Source organism: Hypanus sabinus, chromosome 23, assembly GCF_030144855.1.
Source record: "Hypanus sabinus isolate sHypSab1 chromosome 23, sHypSab1.hap1, whole genome shotgun sequence".
Taxonomy (NCBI): Eukaryota; Metazoa; Chordata; class Chondrichthyes; order Myliobatiformes; family Dasyatidae; genus Hypanus; species Hypanus sabinus.
The window spans coordinates 58938633-58955994 of NC_082728.1; the positions used below are offsets into that span (position 1 = coordinate 58938633).

The window sequence follows — 17362 nt, forward strand, 5'->3', positions numbered from 1 at the left end:
ACTGTAATTTCCCTTACTCTGCTGAAATACTGCTACATCAGACTTTAATTTCTGCCTATCAAATTTCAACTGAACACAGTCATATTGTGATCACTGGTTCCTAAGGGTTCGTTTACCTTCAGCTCCCTGACCGCCTCCGGTTCATTACATAACACCCGATCCAGTATAGCTGATCCCCTGGTAGGCTCAGTGACAAACTGCTCCAAAAAGTCATCTCTTAGGCATTCAACAAACTCACTCTTGAGATCCGTTACCAACCTGATTTTCCCAGTCGACCTGCATGTTAAAATTTCCCATGACTACTATGACATTGTCCTCTTGATTTGCCTTTTGTATTTGTATTTCCTGTTGTAACCACTGTTGGGAGGCCCGTGTAAAGCTGCCATCAGCATCCTTTTACCCTTGCAGTTTCTTAACTCAACCTACAAGGATTCAACATCTTCCGATCCAATGTTACATCTTTCTACATATTTGATGCCATTCTTTACCACTGGAGCCACAACACCCCCTCTGCCGACCCTCCTATCCCTCCGATACAACGCGTAACCTTGTACATTCAGCTCCCAACTACAACCATCCTTCAGCCATGATTCATTGATGGCTGCAACATCATAGCTAGTAATCTGTAATATTGCCACAAGATCATCCACCTTATTTCTTATACTACACACGTTTAGATTCAACACCTTGAGTACCGCATTTGTTGTCCTTTCCAATTCTGCATCCCTAATGATTTGATACTCAGCCTGTTGGCTGCAACTGAGTCCCATCACCTGCCTGCCCTTCCTGACAGTCTGACTGCACACTATCTGTACTTTTCTACCATCCATCCTATCCTGTGTCCGTTCACTGTGGTTCCCACCACCCCCCCACCGCCCCGCAAGTTAGTTTAAACCCTCCCCAATGATTCTAACAAATATTGGTCCTCCTCAGGTTCAGGTGCAACCCATCACTTTTGAACAGGTCATACCTCCCCCAGAAGAGATCCCAATCATCCATGAACCTGAAGCCCTGCCCCCTGCACCAGCTTCTCAGCCACGCATTTATCTGCCAAATCAACCTGTTTCTACCCTCAATGGCACGTGGTGCAGTCAGCAATCCAGAAATTACTACCCAGGAGGTCCTGCTTCTCAGCTTTCTATCTGGCTCTCTAGATTCTCTTTTCAGGACCTCATTGTTTTTCCTTCCTATGTCATTAGCACCAATATGTACTGGGACATGTTCCTCCTCCTTAAACCCCCCCCCCCACCACCCCCTTACTGGATGACCAAATGTGGTGGGGCTCAAATACAAGCAGAAGGTGAGGAGCAGTCCCCACAGATGTGCGAATGGGAGCTGCAGTCTCTCACACTCCCTGTACCTGTGGTACATTGTCTCTTCCAGTCTGCAGAAGTGACATGTGGCTGGGAGAGGCATGTACAAGCTCAGGAACATTACTGGTGATGTTGACTCTTCACTGATCCATGACCCACCCTCCCTGTGCACTGTGCAGGAAGTCAACCTCACTCTGGTGGTTTCTCTCTTCTTCCAGACTGCCCGCCTGGAGGGTTCCTCTGGCTGATTCCACTCATCATTTTCCTCATGCTGTTGCTGGGCCTGCTGCTGCTTCTGTGCTGGAAGTACTGCGCCTTTTGTCGGGTGAGTAGCTCCTCGGGGTGTCCGTCCGTAAAGAGAAGTAAAAGCCCCAGGGTGCACGTCAGGTTATGGATTGGCAAAGACTTGGTAGAGAGTTAAAATCTTTTACGTAGGGTGGGGTTATCTGAAGCCGTTGGGCAGAGGTTGAAAGTGAGAGGAAGGAGTTTTAGAGGAAGCTGAAGAGCATGTTTAAACAGAGTGGATCGCAAAAATCAGATTTATTATCACTGACATACGTAGTGAAATCTGTTTTCCTGCAGCAGTGCAGTGAAATTTATAAGCAATACTACAAGCAACAGAAACAAATGATATAAATAATGAATAATGAGGAAGAGTTGATGGACCATTCAGAAATCTGTTGGCGGAGGAGAAGAAGCTGTTTCTAAAATGTTAAGTGTGGGTCTTCAGGCACCTGCATCTCCTCTCTGTATTAGTGAGAACTGGGCATGGCCCAGATGATGAGGATATCGGGAAAGATGATGAAGATATTTGGAATGTTCTGCCAGAAGAAGTGGTACAATCAGATCCACTGACTACATTAAGAGGTGTTTAGACAGGCATTGAAAGAGGCAAGGCATAGAAAGATACAATGGTGATGTGGGCAGCTGGGATTAGAGTATATGGTTAGAAGGGTCAGTTTGGACATGATGGGTCGAAGTGCCATTTCTGTGCTGTACAAATCTATAACTACAGGCGGAGATGCCTGGGTCAGCCCTGTCCTGCTGTGCGCTGAGCACCCATGGGTATTCAGAGCGAGACTAGAGCACCTCAGCACGGGACAGGTTGGGTCGACAGTTTGACAGTCTCGAGAAAGTCGTTTATTCCTTGGGTTTTATTATCCGGGAGGGAAGAGCCCGTGACACCCTAAGAGAGGGAGGCAAACTGTTTGATGGAAGAGTGTTGATGGGCTGACTGCAGAGGAGTTGCTGTAGGGCTCTGGAGGTAATAGTGCCCAGATCCTTGATTCCTGTGCTGTTTCAAAAGTTTTACAAGTGCAGTGATGTTCCCTGCAGAATCAGCAGGTGTGATTGACAGTGAGGGAGCAGTCTGGAAGTGTGGCCAGTGGCCGGTCAGGAAAGCAGGCCCTGGCAGGGGAATCTGTGGATAATGGAGGGATTTGGATGTGCAGGGCAGCAGAAGTAGTAGGGAAGAAAATAACGTGTTATAAAGTTGTGTGGGTTAAGTCTCGGCGCAGAATATTCGAGCTGGGAGGTCATGTTGGAACCTGGACCCTTCAGGGTCATCAAGGGGAACACAAGGGTCTGTTGGAGGAGGCCAGTGGGTGGGACAGAATCTGTGGGAGGAGATCAGGATGCTGAGTTTCATTGACAGTTCCTTCCCTCTCTCCAGGGCTGCTCAGCCTGCTAAGTTACTCCACCTTAGGAAGATGCTGCTGGGTTTAGTATGAGGAAGAGCTGGCTAGGTAGGGTTATTTTGTTCGAGAAGAGAGTTATCTGAGGTGAACAGCAAGAATCTTACTCCTGTAATAGAGGTGTTGTAACCTGGGGAAAAGTACACACTCAGGACAACAAATACTTTTTTTGGATTTTAATTCCTTTATCTGTTTTAGATGTTTAAGTGCCAGAAGAGGGTCTTAAAACAAAACGAACAACTTTACAATCGGGTCCTGCCATTACAATCTCCATTTAACCTTCGATCCACACACTTGTGTATCGACCAACTGCGTATGCAGTATAAAAATACAAAGAAAACCGCACAAAACTAATACAGTACTAATATGGTCGTGGCAATTCTGAAGAAACACAATACAAACAACATTAGAATCCCCCCAACCCTGTACCTTATACATCGCAGCGAAAAATGTAAGCGAATACACCTCATCTAAGATGTCTACTGTTTTGTACACACGTGCTGAATGCCCGAACCGAGACTAAACTTTCACATTACGCGGTTACGTGCGCGACCAGTCATGATACAATAAAGCTGGACTAAAGGTACACTTTGGCACAGCTTTTACAAGATATTGCCTGGTAGTCAAATTACAGGAAGACCGACCTACTTGGCCGGTGAGGAACTTTGCAAGCCACGCTATCCAGCCTCGAGTTCTTTACTCATGAAAATCTAAAGCATCCACATGTTAAATTACCGATATTCTCGATTTGCCAGCAAGCGTAAACAAATTCACAAAGATATTGTACATTAATGCTCACCTTTCGTCACCAAGCCCAGTACCGGTGGGGTGGGGGGTCTCGATTCCAACGCCCCACCAGCTTCTGCCGCAGAAAACTAAATAGTCTCCCACTATCCCTCGCGTGCGTAATGACGTCACCATCCCCACTTAAAGGCACAGACGACTATTCTGGCATTACGCAGTTGAATGCCTGAGTACACTTTTTAAACGCTAATGAATAGCATTCGATGGTCACCTGGTTACAGAGAGGACACTAGCCGGGCCATGAGGTCACCGATTAAAAGGTTAGGCGGACTGAAAAGGTTGTGCTTTTCTGTTCAGAGGGCATTGGGGGTTGGAGCTCATTGCTTGATGAGGTGGAGGAGCTGTGGGAACCATCCCTGCATTTAACTAGTACTTGTGCTGAAACCCACACAGCTCAGGATGGAAACAGGCAACATACTGAATGTCTGCCGCTCTTTCTGACTGGGAGTACTTCCATTAAGTATAAAATCTTATGAAACTACTCCGTGGTTTGCTTTAAGACTTGTTAGGGCTTGGAAATGGGATTGGCTTAATCGGTGGTTTTGGTCTCCAGTCTCAGTGGAATCGCATAAATAAGGAAGGATCAAGGAACTGAGGATTATAGGGAGTTTAGACCGGCATAAATTGGACACGGACACAATGAATGATGGGATATCCTTGAGGGGCTGAGTGGCCTGCTTGTAGTTTATCATGTTTTTGGGGTGTCCCACCATTGGTTTTGTGGTTTCAGACCCTGCTGCCCAATGACATTGCATGTTCTCTTGTAGCTTTTATTGGTGGCCGATTTAGAAGTGATCGAAAGGTCTCTAAAATGACATCTCTGTGATTACTTAGTGGGCGACTTTGGACCGTGCTGGTAATGATGTCTCTCTCTTCTCCCAGGCTTGCTGTGCGAAGCTACCTTGCTGTGCCATGTTGCCGTGTTGTGCACAAGGTAATGTTAATCCACCCTTCAAACTCAGGAAGGAGTCTTCATCTCAAACAGCCCGAGTTGTGGAGTATCTTGCACTCAAAAGTTGGATCAGATGTACATTGGTTCAGGGTCCAGTGATGGCACACGCCGTGAGCTCATCTCTACCAAAGCTTTGTGTGGTTAGGTAGCCCTTCAGTTGAGGGCAGCCTTTTGTCTGAGCCACATACAGTATGTGGCAATCAGGGCATGCCTACCTGGGGATTGCGATGGGCATAATGCATACCTGGTACAAGCAGGTACAGCAGATGAGATGTACCCCAGGCTACTGTGGGAAGCGAGGAAGGAGCTTGATGACCTCTGGCGATGACCTTTGCATCATCAATGGGGATGGGAGAGGTTCCAGAGGATTGGAGAGTTGCAGATGCTGTTCCCTTATTCAAGAAACGGAGTAGTGATAGCCATGAAATTATAGACCAGTGAGAATTACTTCAGTGGTTGGTAAGTTAGAAATGTAGAAAACCTACAGCACAATACAGGCCCTTCGGCCCACAAAGTTGTGCCAAACATGTCCATACCTTAGAAATTACTAGGCTTACCTATAGCCCTCTATTTTACTAAGCTCCATGTACCTATCCAAAAGCCTCTTAAAAGACCCTATCGTATCCGCCTCCACCACCGTTGCCAGCAGCCCATTCCACGCACTCACCACTCTGAGTAAAAAACTTACCCCTGACATCTCCTCTGTACCTACTCCCCAGCACTCTACAGAGGCACAATTGAGAGCATCCTGACTGGCTGCATCACTGCCTGGTATGGGAACTGTACCTCCCTTAATCACAGGGTTCTGCAGAGAATGGTGCGGACAGCCCAGCACATCTGTAATTGTGAACTTCCCATGATTCAGGACGTTTACAAAGACAGGTGTGTGAAAAGGGCCCGTAGGATCATTGGGGACCCAAGTCATCCCAACCACACTCTATTCCAGCTGCTCCCATCTGGGAAGCGATACTCCAGCATCATAGCCAGGACCCCAGGACAGCTTCTTCCACCAGGCCGTCAGACTCACGTGATTTGAGCGTATTTCTATGTTACATTGACTGTTCTATTTGTTATAGATGACTATGATTGCACGTTTAGAAAGAGTACATGTTTACTCATGTATGTGAAGGATGTAAGAAATAAAGTCAATTCAATTTAAACGGAACTGTTACTGGATTTGTCCATGGTTCTCTTTCCAGGTACCATGGTTGGGTTTAAGGAAGACCACTATATGCTCCGTCAAAGCAAGCTCACGTCTAACTACCTGCACACGCCAATGCAGCGGACAAACAAGCTGGACGGCACGGACATTGTCCGGTGGAAGGTGACCGACAATGTCCACAAGGGGGCCAAAGTGCACTCCCAACTGCTCAGCCCCAAGGATACTGGTGGGTGTCATGGCAAGGGGAAGGGCTAAACTGGGAAGGGTGGGAACTGGTGCTCACTGTTTCCAATGTCGAAGCAACCTCTGGGGTTCTCCCTCCTCCAGCAGAGATCAGAGTGAGCTTTGAAAGATAGATTCCAAGGAGCATGAAAACTGACACAGAACTGTGCAACAAAAGTGCTGGTCAACGTTTTGGGACAAAGCCCTTCATCTGTCCTAAAGGAGGGTCTCAGCCCAAATGGTTAACAGTTCATTTCCCTCCATAGATGCTGCCTGACCTGCTGGATTCCCCCAGTGTTTAGTGGTAGCAAACAGCATGTTGGCTGACAGTTGTTGGGGAAATGTAATTGGTTTGCTGTTGTCACACGTACTGAGATACCATGAGCAAATGGCCTTGCATACTGTTCATCAGATCAACTCACTGCAACAGTGCAGGGAGGTGGTACAAGAGCAAGCAATAACAGATTAAAGAGTAACAGTTACAGAGAAAGCGCAGTGCAGGAGAACGATACAAGATAGATTGAGGTCAAGTGTGAGGAAGTGTGGACTTTGTGTGTCTTACTGCTTTTCAAGTTGTGGTTTGAAGCTTTCCCAAAGGCCTCTCTGACCCTCGCTCTGCTTTTCACCCTCAGTTCTGTACAACCTGACCCTACGAGCTGCCCGAGTGTTCAATCATGAGTTGAAAAACTCAGACTCGAGGGATTCAGAACAGTTGCGGCGTATGGTGGATGAAAATGTAAGTGTGCCTTTTGTTTTACAGAAATAAATGTTCTGCAACTTTACATTGCTACCATAACACACGACAACACTAGGACAAAGACAGTGACTGACTAAATTAAAATGTTCCCATCCTGACCTGTCCCCTGTGGTGGCCAGTGATCCCTGATACCCCTGGACTCAGTATGTTCTTTCTTCATGGTTATCTGGGTGTGGACATATCCCTGGAAAACTGCCAAGGAGTCAGCCTGGGCAGAGGTCTTCAGCAGCCGCCTCCAAGACCCATAGATAGCTATCTTGGCCATGCCTGCAGCAAGTTTACCAGGACATGCTCCTCCCTCCCTGCCCCCTTTTCATCCTGAATGGTCACATACGACTAGGTTGGGGCTCAAGTACAGCCAGAAGGTGCGGATCAGCTCCACACACCCTTGTCCAGCCTGCAGCTTGGCAAGTGGGCCTGTGAGGGTTGATGGTGCTGTCCACTGGGACAGAGTGGGGCCCTCCTGTGGCACAGTCGGGTTGTCTCTACAGGAGTTGTGCGGGCTGAGGGCGGGGCTAACTTACGGGGGAAGCACAGATTGTCAGTGTAATGATGTGATGTATAAGCTCTGAACTATGCCTGCCATTATCTTTTCCAGCTTGGTGAAGTGTATAAACGGATTCCTGGAACTCAGGCAGTCCGTAATACTACATTCAGGTATGGATGTTCCAGTGTGCCTTTCTGACAGTCGACCTCTCTTTCACCGTTTCCTTGTGACCCCCTCCCTTCCCTTTCCCTCCTCAGCTTTTTTATTTCTCCAGTCCTGCCAAAGGGTATCGGCACCCGTACTCTTTTCCATAGATGCTGCCTGGCCTGCTGATTTCCTCCAGCATGTTGTGTGTGTTGCTTGGATTTCCAGCATCTCCAGATTTTCTCCTAATCCTACTCTCTCTCCCCTTTCAGTCCCCCCCCCCACCCCGGTCCCCACCACTCTCCCAATCCCTGCCCCTCACCCTTCTCATTCTCTGTCTTTGCTGTTCTGTTTTCCTCCTCTTCTCCCTCCCCAGTCCACCACTGACCCACTGGTTTTAAATTCTCCCCTTTCCCTCTTCTGCCTCTGTATCTCTCTTCACTTATTTTTGTCCCTCAGTCCTTGCAAGTCTTGTTCACTGCCTCTTACGCCTGTTGCTGTACGCCACTCTCTGCCCTACACCCGTGTCACCGTGTCTCTCTCTTCCCCCTTCCTTCACTGTCTGTCACTGATGGAAGCCTGTAGAACTGTCTACTGAGAATTGATCTATTCCTTGCTGAATATCTGTTTCTTTTGTTTCAGGACTGAGTCTGATGGTGGAAAGAGGTAGGTGATTTCACCATGCATTTTACCAGCAGTTCCCCTGCTCTTAACCTGTGTGTTACAACTTGCTTGTCTCAGTACCCCATCCTGAACTCCTTAACCTCCTTGACCTTAACCTCTCTGCTGTTAACTCCTCTTCCAAATCCTTCTCTACAGGTTGAGTCTAAACCGTCTGTTTTTCAATGACTCCCTCAATTGATTCTCTGTTTATTCCTTTCCCGTTGCCAGACGCAGACTTTTGGCACTTGAATTTGCAGCCCTGGTCTATGCTGTGTCTGAGTAGCTGTTACACTGCAGGGACTATCGTCATTTTATCCAACTTCATTCAGTGAGGACCAGGACTCGAGAGCACTGCCTTCCTCCATTGAGAAGTGAAGACTTTCATTTACGTGGCACCTTCCATAACCTCATAACACTCCCAAGTGTTTTATAGGAAATGAGCCTTTTAGAGGAAATCCCTCCCCCTCCCCTCTTCCTCTGTTCCCCACTCTGGCCTTTTACCTCTTGTCATCTACCTATCACTGTCTCCCAGAGTCCCCTCCTCTTCCCTTTCTCCCATGGTCCACTCTCAGTTCCTATCAGATTCCTTCTGCAACCCTTGTCCTTTCTCACTCACCTGACTTCACTGATCAACTCTAGATATCTTCCTTTTCCACCCTTCTCTCTTCCTTCTTTTCCTGAAGGGTCTCAGCCCAAAATGTTGACTATTTGTTCATTTCCGTAGTTGCTGCCTGACCTGAGTTCCTCCAGCATTTTCTGTGCGTTGCTTTGGATTTCAAAGTCAAAGTTGAAAGTGAAGTTTATTACCAGAGTACATACACGTCTCCACATACACAACCCTGAGATTCCTTTTCCTGCGGGCATACTTAGCAAATCTATAGGACAAAAACTGTAAACAGAATCTGTAAACTGTAAACAAACTGTGCAAATGCAGATCTAAATTAATAGCAGTAAGTAATGAGCATGAAGTAACAAGATAGAATCCGTAATTGAATATAGTTATCCCCTTTTGTTCCAAGAGCCTGACGATGTGAGTCCAGAGGCTCCTGTACCTGTTACCTGACAGCAGCAGCAAGAAGAGAGCATGGCCTGGGTGGTGAGGATCTCTGATGATGGATGCTGCTTTTCTACGGCAATGTTTCATGTAGATGTGCTCAGTGGGTGTGGATTTGCCTACGATGTACTGGGCCAAATCCACCAGCTTTTGTAGGATTTTCTGCTCACCCCTCTGATACACCCCACAGTAATGGTGTCATCAGCAGACTTGTGTATGGCGTTGGAGCCGTACGTACTTAGCCACAGTCATGGGTGTAGAGTGGGGGCTACGTACTCGTCCCTGTGGTGCTCCTGTGCTGATGGAGATTGCAGACGAGATATTTTGCCAATCTGAACTGACTGGGGGCTACAAGTGAGGAAATTCAGGATCCAATTGCACAAGAGGGTATTGAGCCCAGGCCTTCGAGTTTACTGGTTAGTTTTGAGGGGATTATGCCGAGCTGTAATCGATAAAGAGCATCCTGATCTGTGCATATTTGCTGTCCAGATATTGTGTAAACAGCCAATGAGATAGCATCTGCTGAAGACCTGTTGCTTTGGTAGGTGAATTGGAGTTGATCCAAATCACCATTCAGACAGGAACTGAAATGCTTCAATACCATCTTCTCAAAGTACTTCATCACTGTGGGTGTAAGTGCCCCTGGGCGATAGTCATTTAGACAGGTTACCCACTCTTCTTGGGCACTGGTACGATTCAAGCTTCTTTAGAACAGTGAGTACCGCACACTACCAAAGCAAGGGGTTGAAGATAGCTGTGAATACAGCAGCCAGCTGGTCAGCACAGGTCTTCAGTACATGGCCAAGTATTCCATCCAAACTGGATGGTTTCCTTGGATTCACTCCCTTGAAGGCAGACAGCTCCTCATCTTTAGGTACCAAGACCAAAGGATCATCGGGAGACATGGGGTGTGTGATGGTTCCTTCCTGTTCTGGAGCTCAAAGTGAGCATAGAAGGTTCTATAAACTCTGAAGCTATAGTACTCTATAATGTGAAAATTTTGACTGGGAGGTGAATATTTCACTTCTGTTTTCATGATGTTGTAACGGGTGTTGATTTGAAAGGGAAACCTCTGCCAGTGCGGCACCTCCTCGGTATTGTACTGGATCACTAGGAATGCAGAGCCAGGTCTCCTTCTGTGGCTCTAGTCCTTCGGCCTGACTCTGCAGGCAGTGATTACCCATTCTTTCTCCTTGCTCACTCTGTGATTTTTGAACTGAACGATCTCCACCAAAAGGAAACATCCCTGGTTTTCTGGTTTTCGCAGAGCTGTGGTATGTGCTGATTAACTCTGGGTGTTTCTCCATCACAGATCAGACCTTACTATTATTGACACTCAGCTGCCAGCCCCCCGCGCCGCAGAACCAGAGATTGTGAAACTAACTGAGCATCAGGTTACCATGGGCATCTTCAACGATCTGAAAGTCACCCCCGGCTATTACACAGTGGCATCTGATCGAGGTGAGAGAGCAGCAGTAAGCCAGCCTGCTCCAGCTGGCTAGAGCCTGCAGGGTGAGGTGGGAGTGGGTTAAATGCAGTGGATCACACAGGGTGGGAGGGACTGGAGATGAAATATGAGGTTGATTGTTTAGGCTCTGCTTGTCTTTATAACCACTGTCCTCTGCTGCCTAAACCATCTGAACTCTCCGCTCTCCTTCAGTCCTGCTCTCAAACGTCTCTGAATGTAACTTTCTGTGCAGTCACTCATTGCCCCAGTAGCCAGGGATCTGGAACACGGAGCTCTCTGCATTTCTCTCAGGTATTCTTTCAAACCATCTCCTTCCGTTACTGACTGCCAAATTGATTTAATTATGCACTGATGAAGTCAATTAAGATGTAAAATGTAAGTTCCTGTGTCACAAGGGCTGGTGTAGTTGTGTGGGGTGAATCACAGGATGTGTGGAGTCAATTGTAGGCTGTTGGAGTGGATCACGGATGGTGTGGAGAGGATCTCTAGGTGGGGCATGGAATTCGATCGCTGGAGATGTGTGGAGTGGATCACTGGGAATGGTGTTTGGAGTTCATTGCCAGGGCTGGTGCTATGTGGGGTAATCAGAACAGTCAGTTATTATGCTGAAGAAAGTGTTCGGTGGAGAACTCAGCTCCCTCTGTCACAGCTGCCCTGTTAGAGTGTTGAAGCCTATCAACTGCTGAAACATCCTCTTTGACCTGTTGGCAGATGCCCATGGACAGGTGGAATTCCTGGAAGGGGTGGACTTAGTCAACGTGCGTGTTCCACTCTTCGTGAAGGATGAAGATGATGAAGAGAAGCAGTTACTGGTGGAGGCCGTGGATGTTCCTCTGGGAAATGCAGAGATCGGCAAACGATTTGTGGACATCACTATCATTAAAGAATCTGGTACGGTTTGGGAGTTTGCATCAGCCTGACAGGGTCTGGCACTAAAGCTTTTTAATTCTGTTCATGATCAATCCCATAGATAGGCTGCTGAGCTTATAGCGTTACATGGGCTCCTCCAAACTGCCAGAACTGGACGTGAGAGATGTGGGACTGTCAGTCTGTGCCAACTTGTCTCAGTGCCGCATCACGACATAAGCGTCAAATGACCAGCAGACTCCCACGTCCCACCACCCACCTCCAGCTTCTCTGTTAGCAGATTGCCCTTTGCTGGTCACCATTTGAACCTCCTTTTGAGGTCTCAACAGGACTGAGGGTCCCATCTCCACCCACCACAGCTCACCCTGCTCTCCGCCCTACCTTCACCACCTCTGCCCTCCTCCAGTCGACTGCCCTACTGTTGAGGGAGATTGGCGGGAGCTCCACTGTTACTGGTTTTATCTCATCGTTCACTGACACGTATATCTGCTCTTGCCCTGTAGCCAAAAGCATCATCACCTTCCTGCAACCATCCTACACCTACCAGCGGCAGGACAAAGTGGCCAAAATTCCCCTCGTCCGCGAGATCATTGAGGATGGCCGGACACAGGTCTCCTACAAGACACGAGACCTCACCGCCAAGGATGGCAAGGTACGGCCAGTGCCCAAAACCTTCCCGACACTTACCCTGGCAGGACCGCTGACCGCAGACCATCTCTACCCACCGATCTTGATGAAATGACATGAACTGTTGATTTTTTTTTTGAAACTCTGCTCTTAGAGGTGTGAGTGTATCTGGCCAGACCACCATTTATTGCCCAAATATAATTGCCCCTGAAATGCCCACGGCCCTCTTGACTGTAGACCAATTGAAGGGCAAGGCATTTGTTTCTGAGCCAGGACAGCGAGGGATGACGTGTGGCCCGAGGCTTCTGCCTTTGTCTTGGTGGTCAAAATGATAGGCTTGGGAGGGGCTGCTGAGTTACCTGCAGAGGGAATGACCATTAGGTGTGAACGAAGAGGCTTGTGCTGCACTCCCTATTGATCCGAGCCTTGCCTGTTGTGCGGGATCGGGGGATGTACCTGACCAAGAGGTCACAGGTTGAGGAGGAGCAGAGTTTACCTGCCACACTGACTCCACTCAGTCAACTTCAAGCCAGGCAAGAGCATAAAGTTCCGCACCTGTTCTGATCCAGTCTACGTTGGCACAGCAGTCGTGCCGTGTGAAGAGAGAGAGATCCCTCAGTGTTGTGAACAGCTGCTCACACCCTCCCTCCTACAATGAACAGCTGGTGAGGTTGTCGGCATCGGGGTTTGGCCAGCTCGGTTGAGAATGGTGCCACTGGGCAAGACTGTACTTATGTACTTTGCCATTACTACAGTGTGTTTTTCCCAAGTGTTGTTTCAGATAGAGAACTATCAATCCATCAACAGAGGGTGGGAGGTTTCTTTCTCTCTGTTTGATGTGATTTCTCCAGTCTTCACTGAGCCTGGACACAAGGTAGAAGATTCACAGGGCTCCATCGTCCCTCCTGTGGAATATTAGTTAAACAGATATATTTTCCAGGCAATTTCTGACACCAGCTTCTTTTTCACTTCAGATGTATTCATTGATTTGAGTAGAATATCCCACTGGGGTGGGGGGTGGTTTCGAACATGTCTCCAGGGCAATAGTCTCTTGTGAGTGGGCTTAACAGAGCAGTAAAGCCTTTGCCATTTCAGGAGATCTTGGAGTTTACAGGAGATCATCTCAGCCTGACCTCGTCTAGATGTAACATCCATTCTGGAGTTAGCTGGAGGACTGAGAATTGCTCTTCCTAGCGTAACTAATTCTTGAAACCCTGCTTCACCCCTTGTCCACAAAGTTCACCCCCAGCAGTTTTAGTTGTGGTGTTTTCTCTGAGTTAATTTGATTGTAAACTAGGGCAGGTGATCCACTCAGATCTCGGCTTGTTCAGAAACAGCGGGCAGGCTGCAGAAAGTTCCTGTAGGTTTCACGTCAGCACCAGGCTGCCACAGTGGTGTGGGGCACAGGCCGAAGACCCTGTTCCTTATTGTCAAAAGATGCTTTGGCTGTCGGGCTGGTCAGTGTGGAACTCTCTAGTCCCCTTTGGAAGGAAGATGCAGTACTTGCACAACGAAGTTTCCTTTGCATCAGACTTTACCTTCTCACTAGACATGGTGCCCTATCCTATTCCTTGGTTTTATTCAACTGAAATGCTGTCTGTTGTTCCGAACAAATTGTCAGGGGCCTCTGAGCAATATTCCGCTGCCAAGTGAGCTCACCCAGGCACAATGCCAGGGCATTGAAGCAAACACGGAATGCACTGCAGTTTGCCAGGAAGGTGGAGGGTTGTGAGCTGCCACCGTAACTTCGCAACAATCCTGGCAACGCCAGTCAGTTCCAAAGATTTTCATTGTCCTGGATGTTTACAAGAAACAGATAGTGAGTGAGTGGCATCACTAATACCTGTAAATTACAAAGCGGCAATCACTCAGCAATATTGAATTCTGTAAATATCTTACTCTTTTCAACATAAATATTACAGTGATAACAAATTGGTGTGGCTCACCTTGGGTCGGCAGCCCTGGTGGACATTTCCTCTGGACCATTAAGGAGCCTCTCTTTCCTCGATAATCTTCATCACAACTGTTCTTATTTTTCCAACGTCCACATTTATTGGAATTTTTTTCTGCTTCACTGTGGGCAAGTGTCTCAAGGTGAATCACGTCATGTTGATGAGAAGCTGCCGTTGCTGCAGTCAGACAAACTGTAGAAAGCACTTCTTGATTGCTCAGTCCATCACTTCTCTTTTTTTTAATTAGTTTTTTATACATTTTCTACATAACTGTAGATAAAAAAACCCAGATCAAAATGAAGGACATTAATACAGAGCAAAAATAAACATACAATAACAATCTGATACAGAGAAAGATAATTGAAAAAGCACCCAAATTGAAGACAAGTAAAATTAGTGTCCTCCCCAAGCCCCACAACACAAAACAAAAAAAGGAAACTCCAGACCACCCACAACACAATATAGAGAATATAAATCAGGACATTCAAACCCCCAAAGCTGTAAATACACTTACCAACAGAAGATAATAATGCCTACGACCAAAAGAAAAAGGAGCTGAAAGCAAGGGGCCGAAAATAAAACCTTAGTAAGGAGGAAGGTTATGAAAGTACTCAATATAAGGTCCCCAGACGTATCATTTCTCTTTTAACTGTAGCTATAACATAATATTATGCATTTTCTTACATTTCTTTTTGTATTTCCTTGATTTGTTTAAATATGGAACAATCTGTTTAGGCGTCATGCTACCAAGATATATTCACTGTTCATACTGGCACCAGTGAAGGGGGAGGAAATCCAGAAGAGGGGATTTAGGGAGCTCGCCAGAAAGCTGAAAGGCAGAACCTCCAACGTAGTAATTTCTGGATCGCTCCCTGTGCCGTGAGCCAGTGAGGGTAAGAATAGGATGGTTTGCAGATGAATGTATGGCTGAGGAATTGGTGCAGGGGGCAGGGGTTCAGAATTCTGGGTCATTGGAATCTCTTCTGGGGAAGGTGTGACCTGTACAAAAGGACAAGTTGCACCTGAAACCCAGGGGGACCTATCTCCTTGCAGACAGTCTTGCTACAGCTGTTGGGGAAGGTTTAAACTAATTCGGCAAGAGGATGAGAAACTGAGTGATAGGGCTGAGGATGAGGGAGTTGCCAATGCAGTGTGTAGTGAGACTGTGAGGAAGGACAAACAGATGGGGCAAAATTGCACTTAGTAGCATGAGTCCCAATATAAAAGAGGGACAAAATTGAAAAGTGTGATGAATACACGACTGAAAGTGTTAATTTCAATGCACACAGTATATGGAAAGATGATCTTGTAGCATAGTTAGAGATTGACAGGTATGATGTTGTGGGTATTACTGACTCATAGCTGAAAGAAGATTATAATTAGCTTAACATCCAAAAGTGTACATAGTATCAAATGATAGGCAGAGGGGGTGGCGTGCCTCTGTTGGTAAAAAGATGAAATTAAATCTTTAGGAAGAGGTGACAGAGGGTCAGAAGATGTAGAATTGCTGTCAGTGCAATTAAGGAACTGCAAGGGTGAGAAGACCGTTATTTGCAGGACTTCAAACAGTAGCCAAGCGGGGTTGACAGCAGAGTAACACTGACTGAAGTTTCTGGGAGCATTTCAGAAGGAACAGAATACATACATCCCAAAGATGATGAAGTATTCTAAAGGGAAGATGGCACACAGACAAGGAAAATGAAAGGAAACATAAAAACAAAAGATAGGGCATGTAATAGAGCAAAAATTAGTGAGAAATTAGAGGATTGGGAAACCTTTTAAAAACCATCTCACAAAAGCCACAAGGTGGGAAAAATAAATACAAAGCTAAGCTAGCCAGTAACATCAAAGAGGATATGAAATGCTTTCCCAGTTATATAAAGAGTAAAAGAGAGGTGAGAATGGATATCGGACCACTGGAAAATGATGCTGGAGAGGTAGTAATGGGGGGCAAGGAAATGGCAGACAACTGAATAAATATTTTCTGTCAGTCTTCACTGGCAGTATGCCAGAGGTTCAGGTGTGTCAGGAGACAGAAGTTAGTGAATTGCTATTACTAAGGAGAAGGTGCTCAGGAAGCTGAAAGGTCTGAAAGTAGACAAGTCGCCTGGACCAGGTGAACTACACCTAGGGTTCTGAAAGAGGGAGCTGAAGAGATTGTAGAAGTATTTCATAAACACTAGATTCTGGCATGGATCCTGAGGACTGACACTCTGCTCTTCAAGGTGAGAGCAAGACAGTTAGTCTGACTCAGTGGTTGGGAAGAGTCAATTGTTAAGGATAAATTCTCAGGGTACTTAAATGTAATGATAAAATAGGCTGAAGTCAGCATGGTTTCCTCAAAGGAAAATCTTGCCTGACAAATCTGTTGGAAGTTTTCAAAGAAATAACAAGCAGGACAGATGAAGGAGATTGGTGGATGTTGTGTACTTGGATTTTCAGAAGACCTTTGACAAGGTGTCATACATGAGCCTGCTTAGCAAGACAAAAGCCCATGGTATTATAGGAAAGAGACTAGCATGGATAGAGCAGTGGCTGATTGGCAGGAGGCAAAGAGTGGGAATACAGAGAGCCTTTTCTGATTGGCTGTCAGTGACTAATGGTATTTTGTTGGTGTTGGTGTCACTTCTTTTTATGTTATACATCAATGATTTGGATTCTGGAATTGATGGCTTTATGGCCAAGTTTGCAGATGAAGGTGGAGGGGCAGGTAGTGCTGAGGAAGCAGGGAACCTGAAGAAGGACTTAGACAGATAGGAGAAGGGGCAAAGAAGTGGCAAGTGGAATACAGCGTCAGGAAATGTGTGGTCATGCACTTTGGTAGAAGGATTGAAAGCATAGACAATTTTTTAAGTGGGGAGAAGACGAGGTCTTTAGGATCTTCATGCAGGATTCCCTGAAGGTTAATTTGCAGGTTGAGATGTTTGTGAGGAAGGCAAATGCATTGTTAGTATTCATTCTGAAAGGACTAGAATATTAAAGCAAGGATGTAATGTTGAGGCTTTATAAAGCACTGGTGAGGCCTGACTTGGAGTATTGTGAGCAGTTTTGGGCCCCTCATCTGAGAAAGAATATGCTGATATTGGAGCGAGTTCAAAAGAGGTTACAAAGATGATTCCGGGAATGAAAGGCTCATCACGTGAGGAGCATTTGATGGCACTGGGCCTGTACTTACTGGGATTTAGAAGAATAGGGG

The 17362-nt window shown here is 46.6% G+C and overlaps 1 protein-coding gene across 6 annotated transcripts in view; it reads left to right on the plus strand.

Moving 5' to 3' along the window:
• Positions 1–17362, plus strand: part of itgb4 (integrin, beta 4) — a 161602-nt gene that overhangs the window by 84474 nt on the left and 59766 nt on the right. For all 6 annotated transcript variants that reach the window (XM_059948938.1, XM_059948935.1, XM_059948936.1 and 3 more), the window contains exons 18-26: positions 1532–1638; positions 4694–4745; positions 5963–6151; positions 6780–6883; positions 7503–7561; positions 8178–8201; positions 10565–10713; positions 11432–11611; positions 12091–12239. In XM_059948938.1, the coding sequence (XP_059804921.1) occupies positions 1532–1638; positions 4694–4745; positions 5963–6151; positions 6780–6883; positions 7503–7561; positions 8178–8201; positions 10565–10713; positions 11432–11611; positions 12091–12239 (1013 nt within the window). The remainder of the gene's footprint in view (positions 1–1531; positions 1639–4693; positions 4746–5962; positions 6152–6779; positions 6884–7502; positions 7562–8177; positions 8202–10564; positions 10714–11431; positions 11612–12090; positions 12240–17362) is intronic.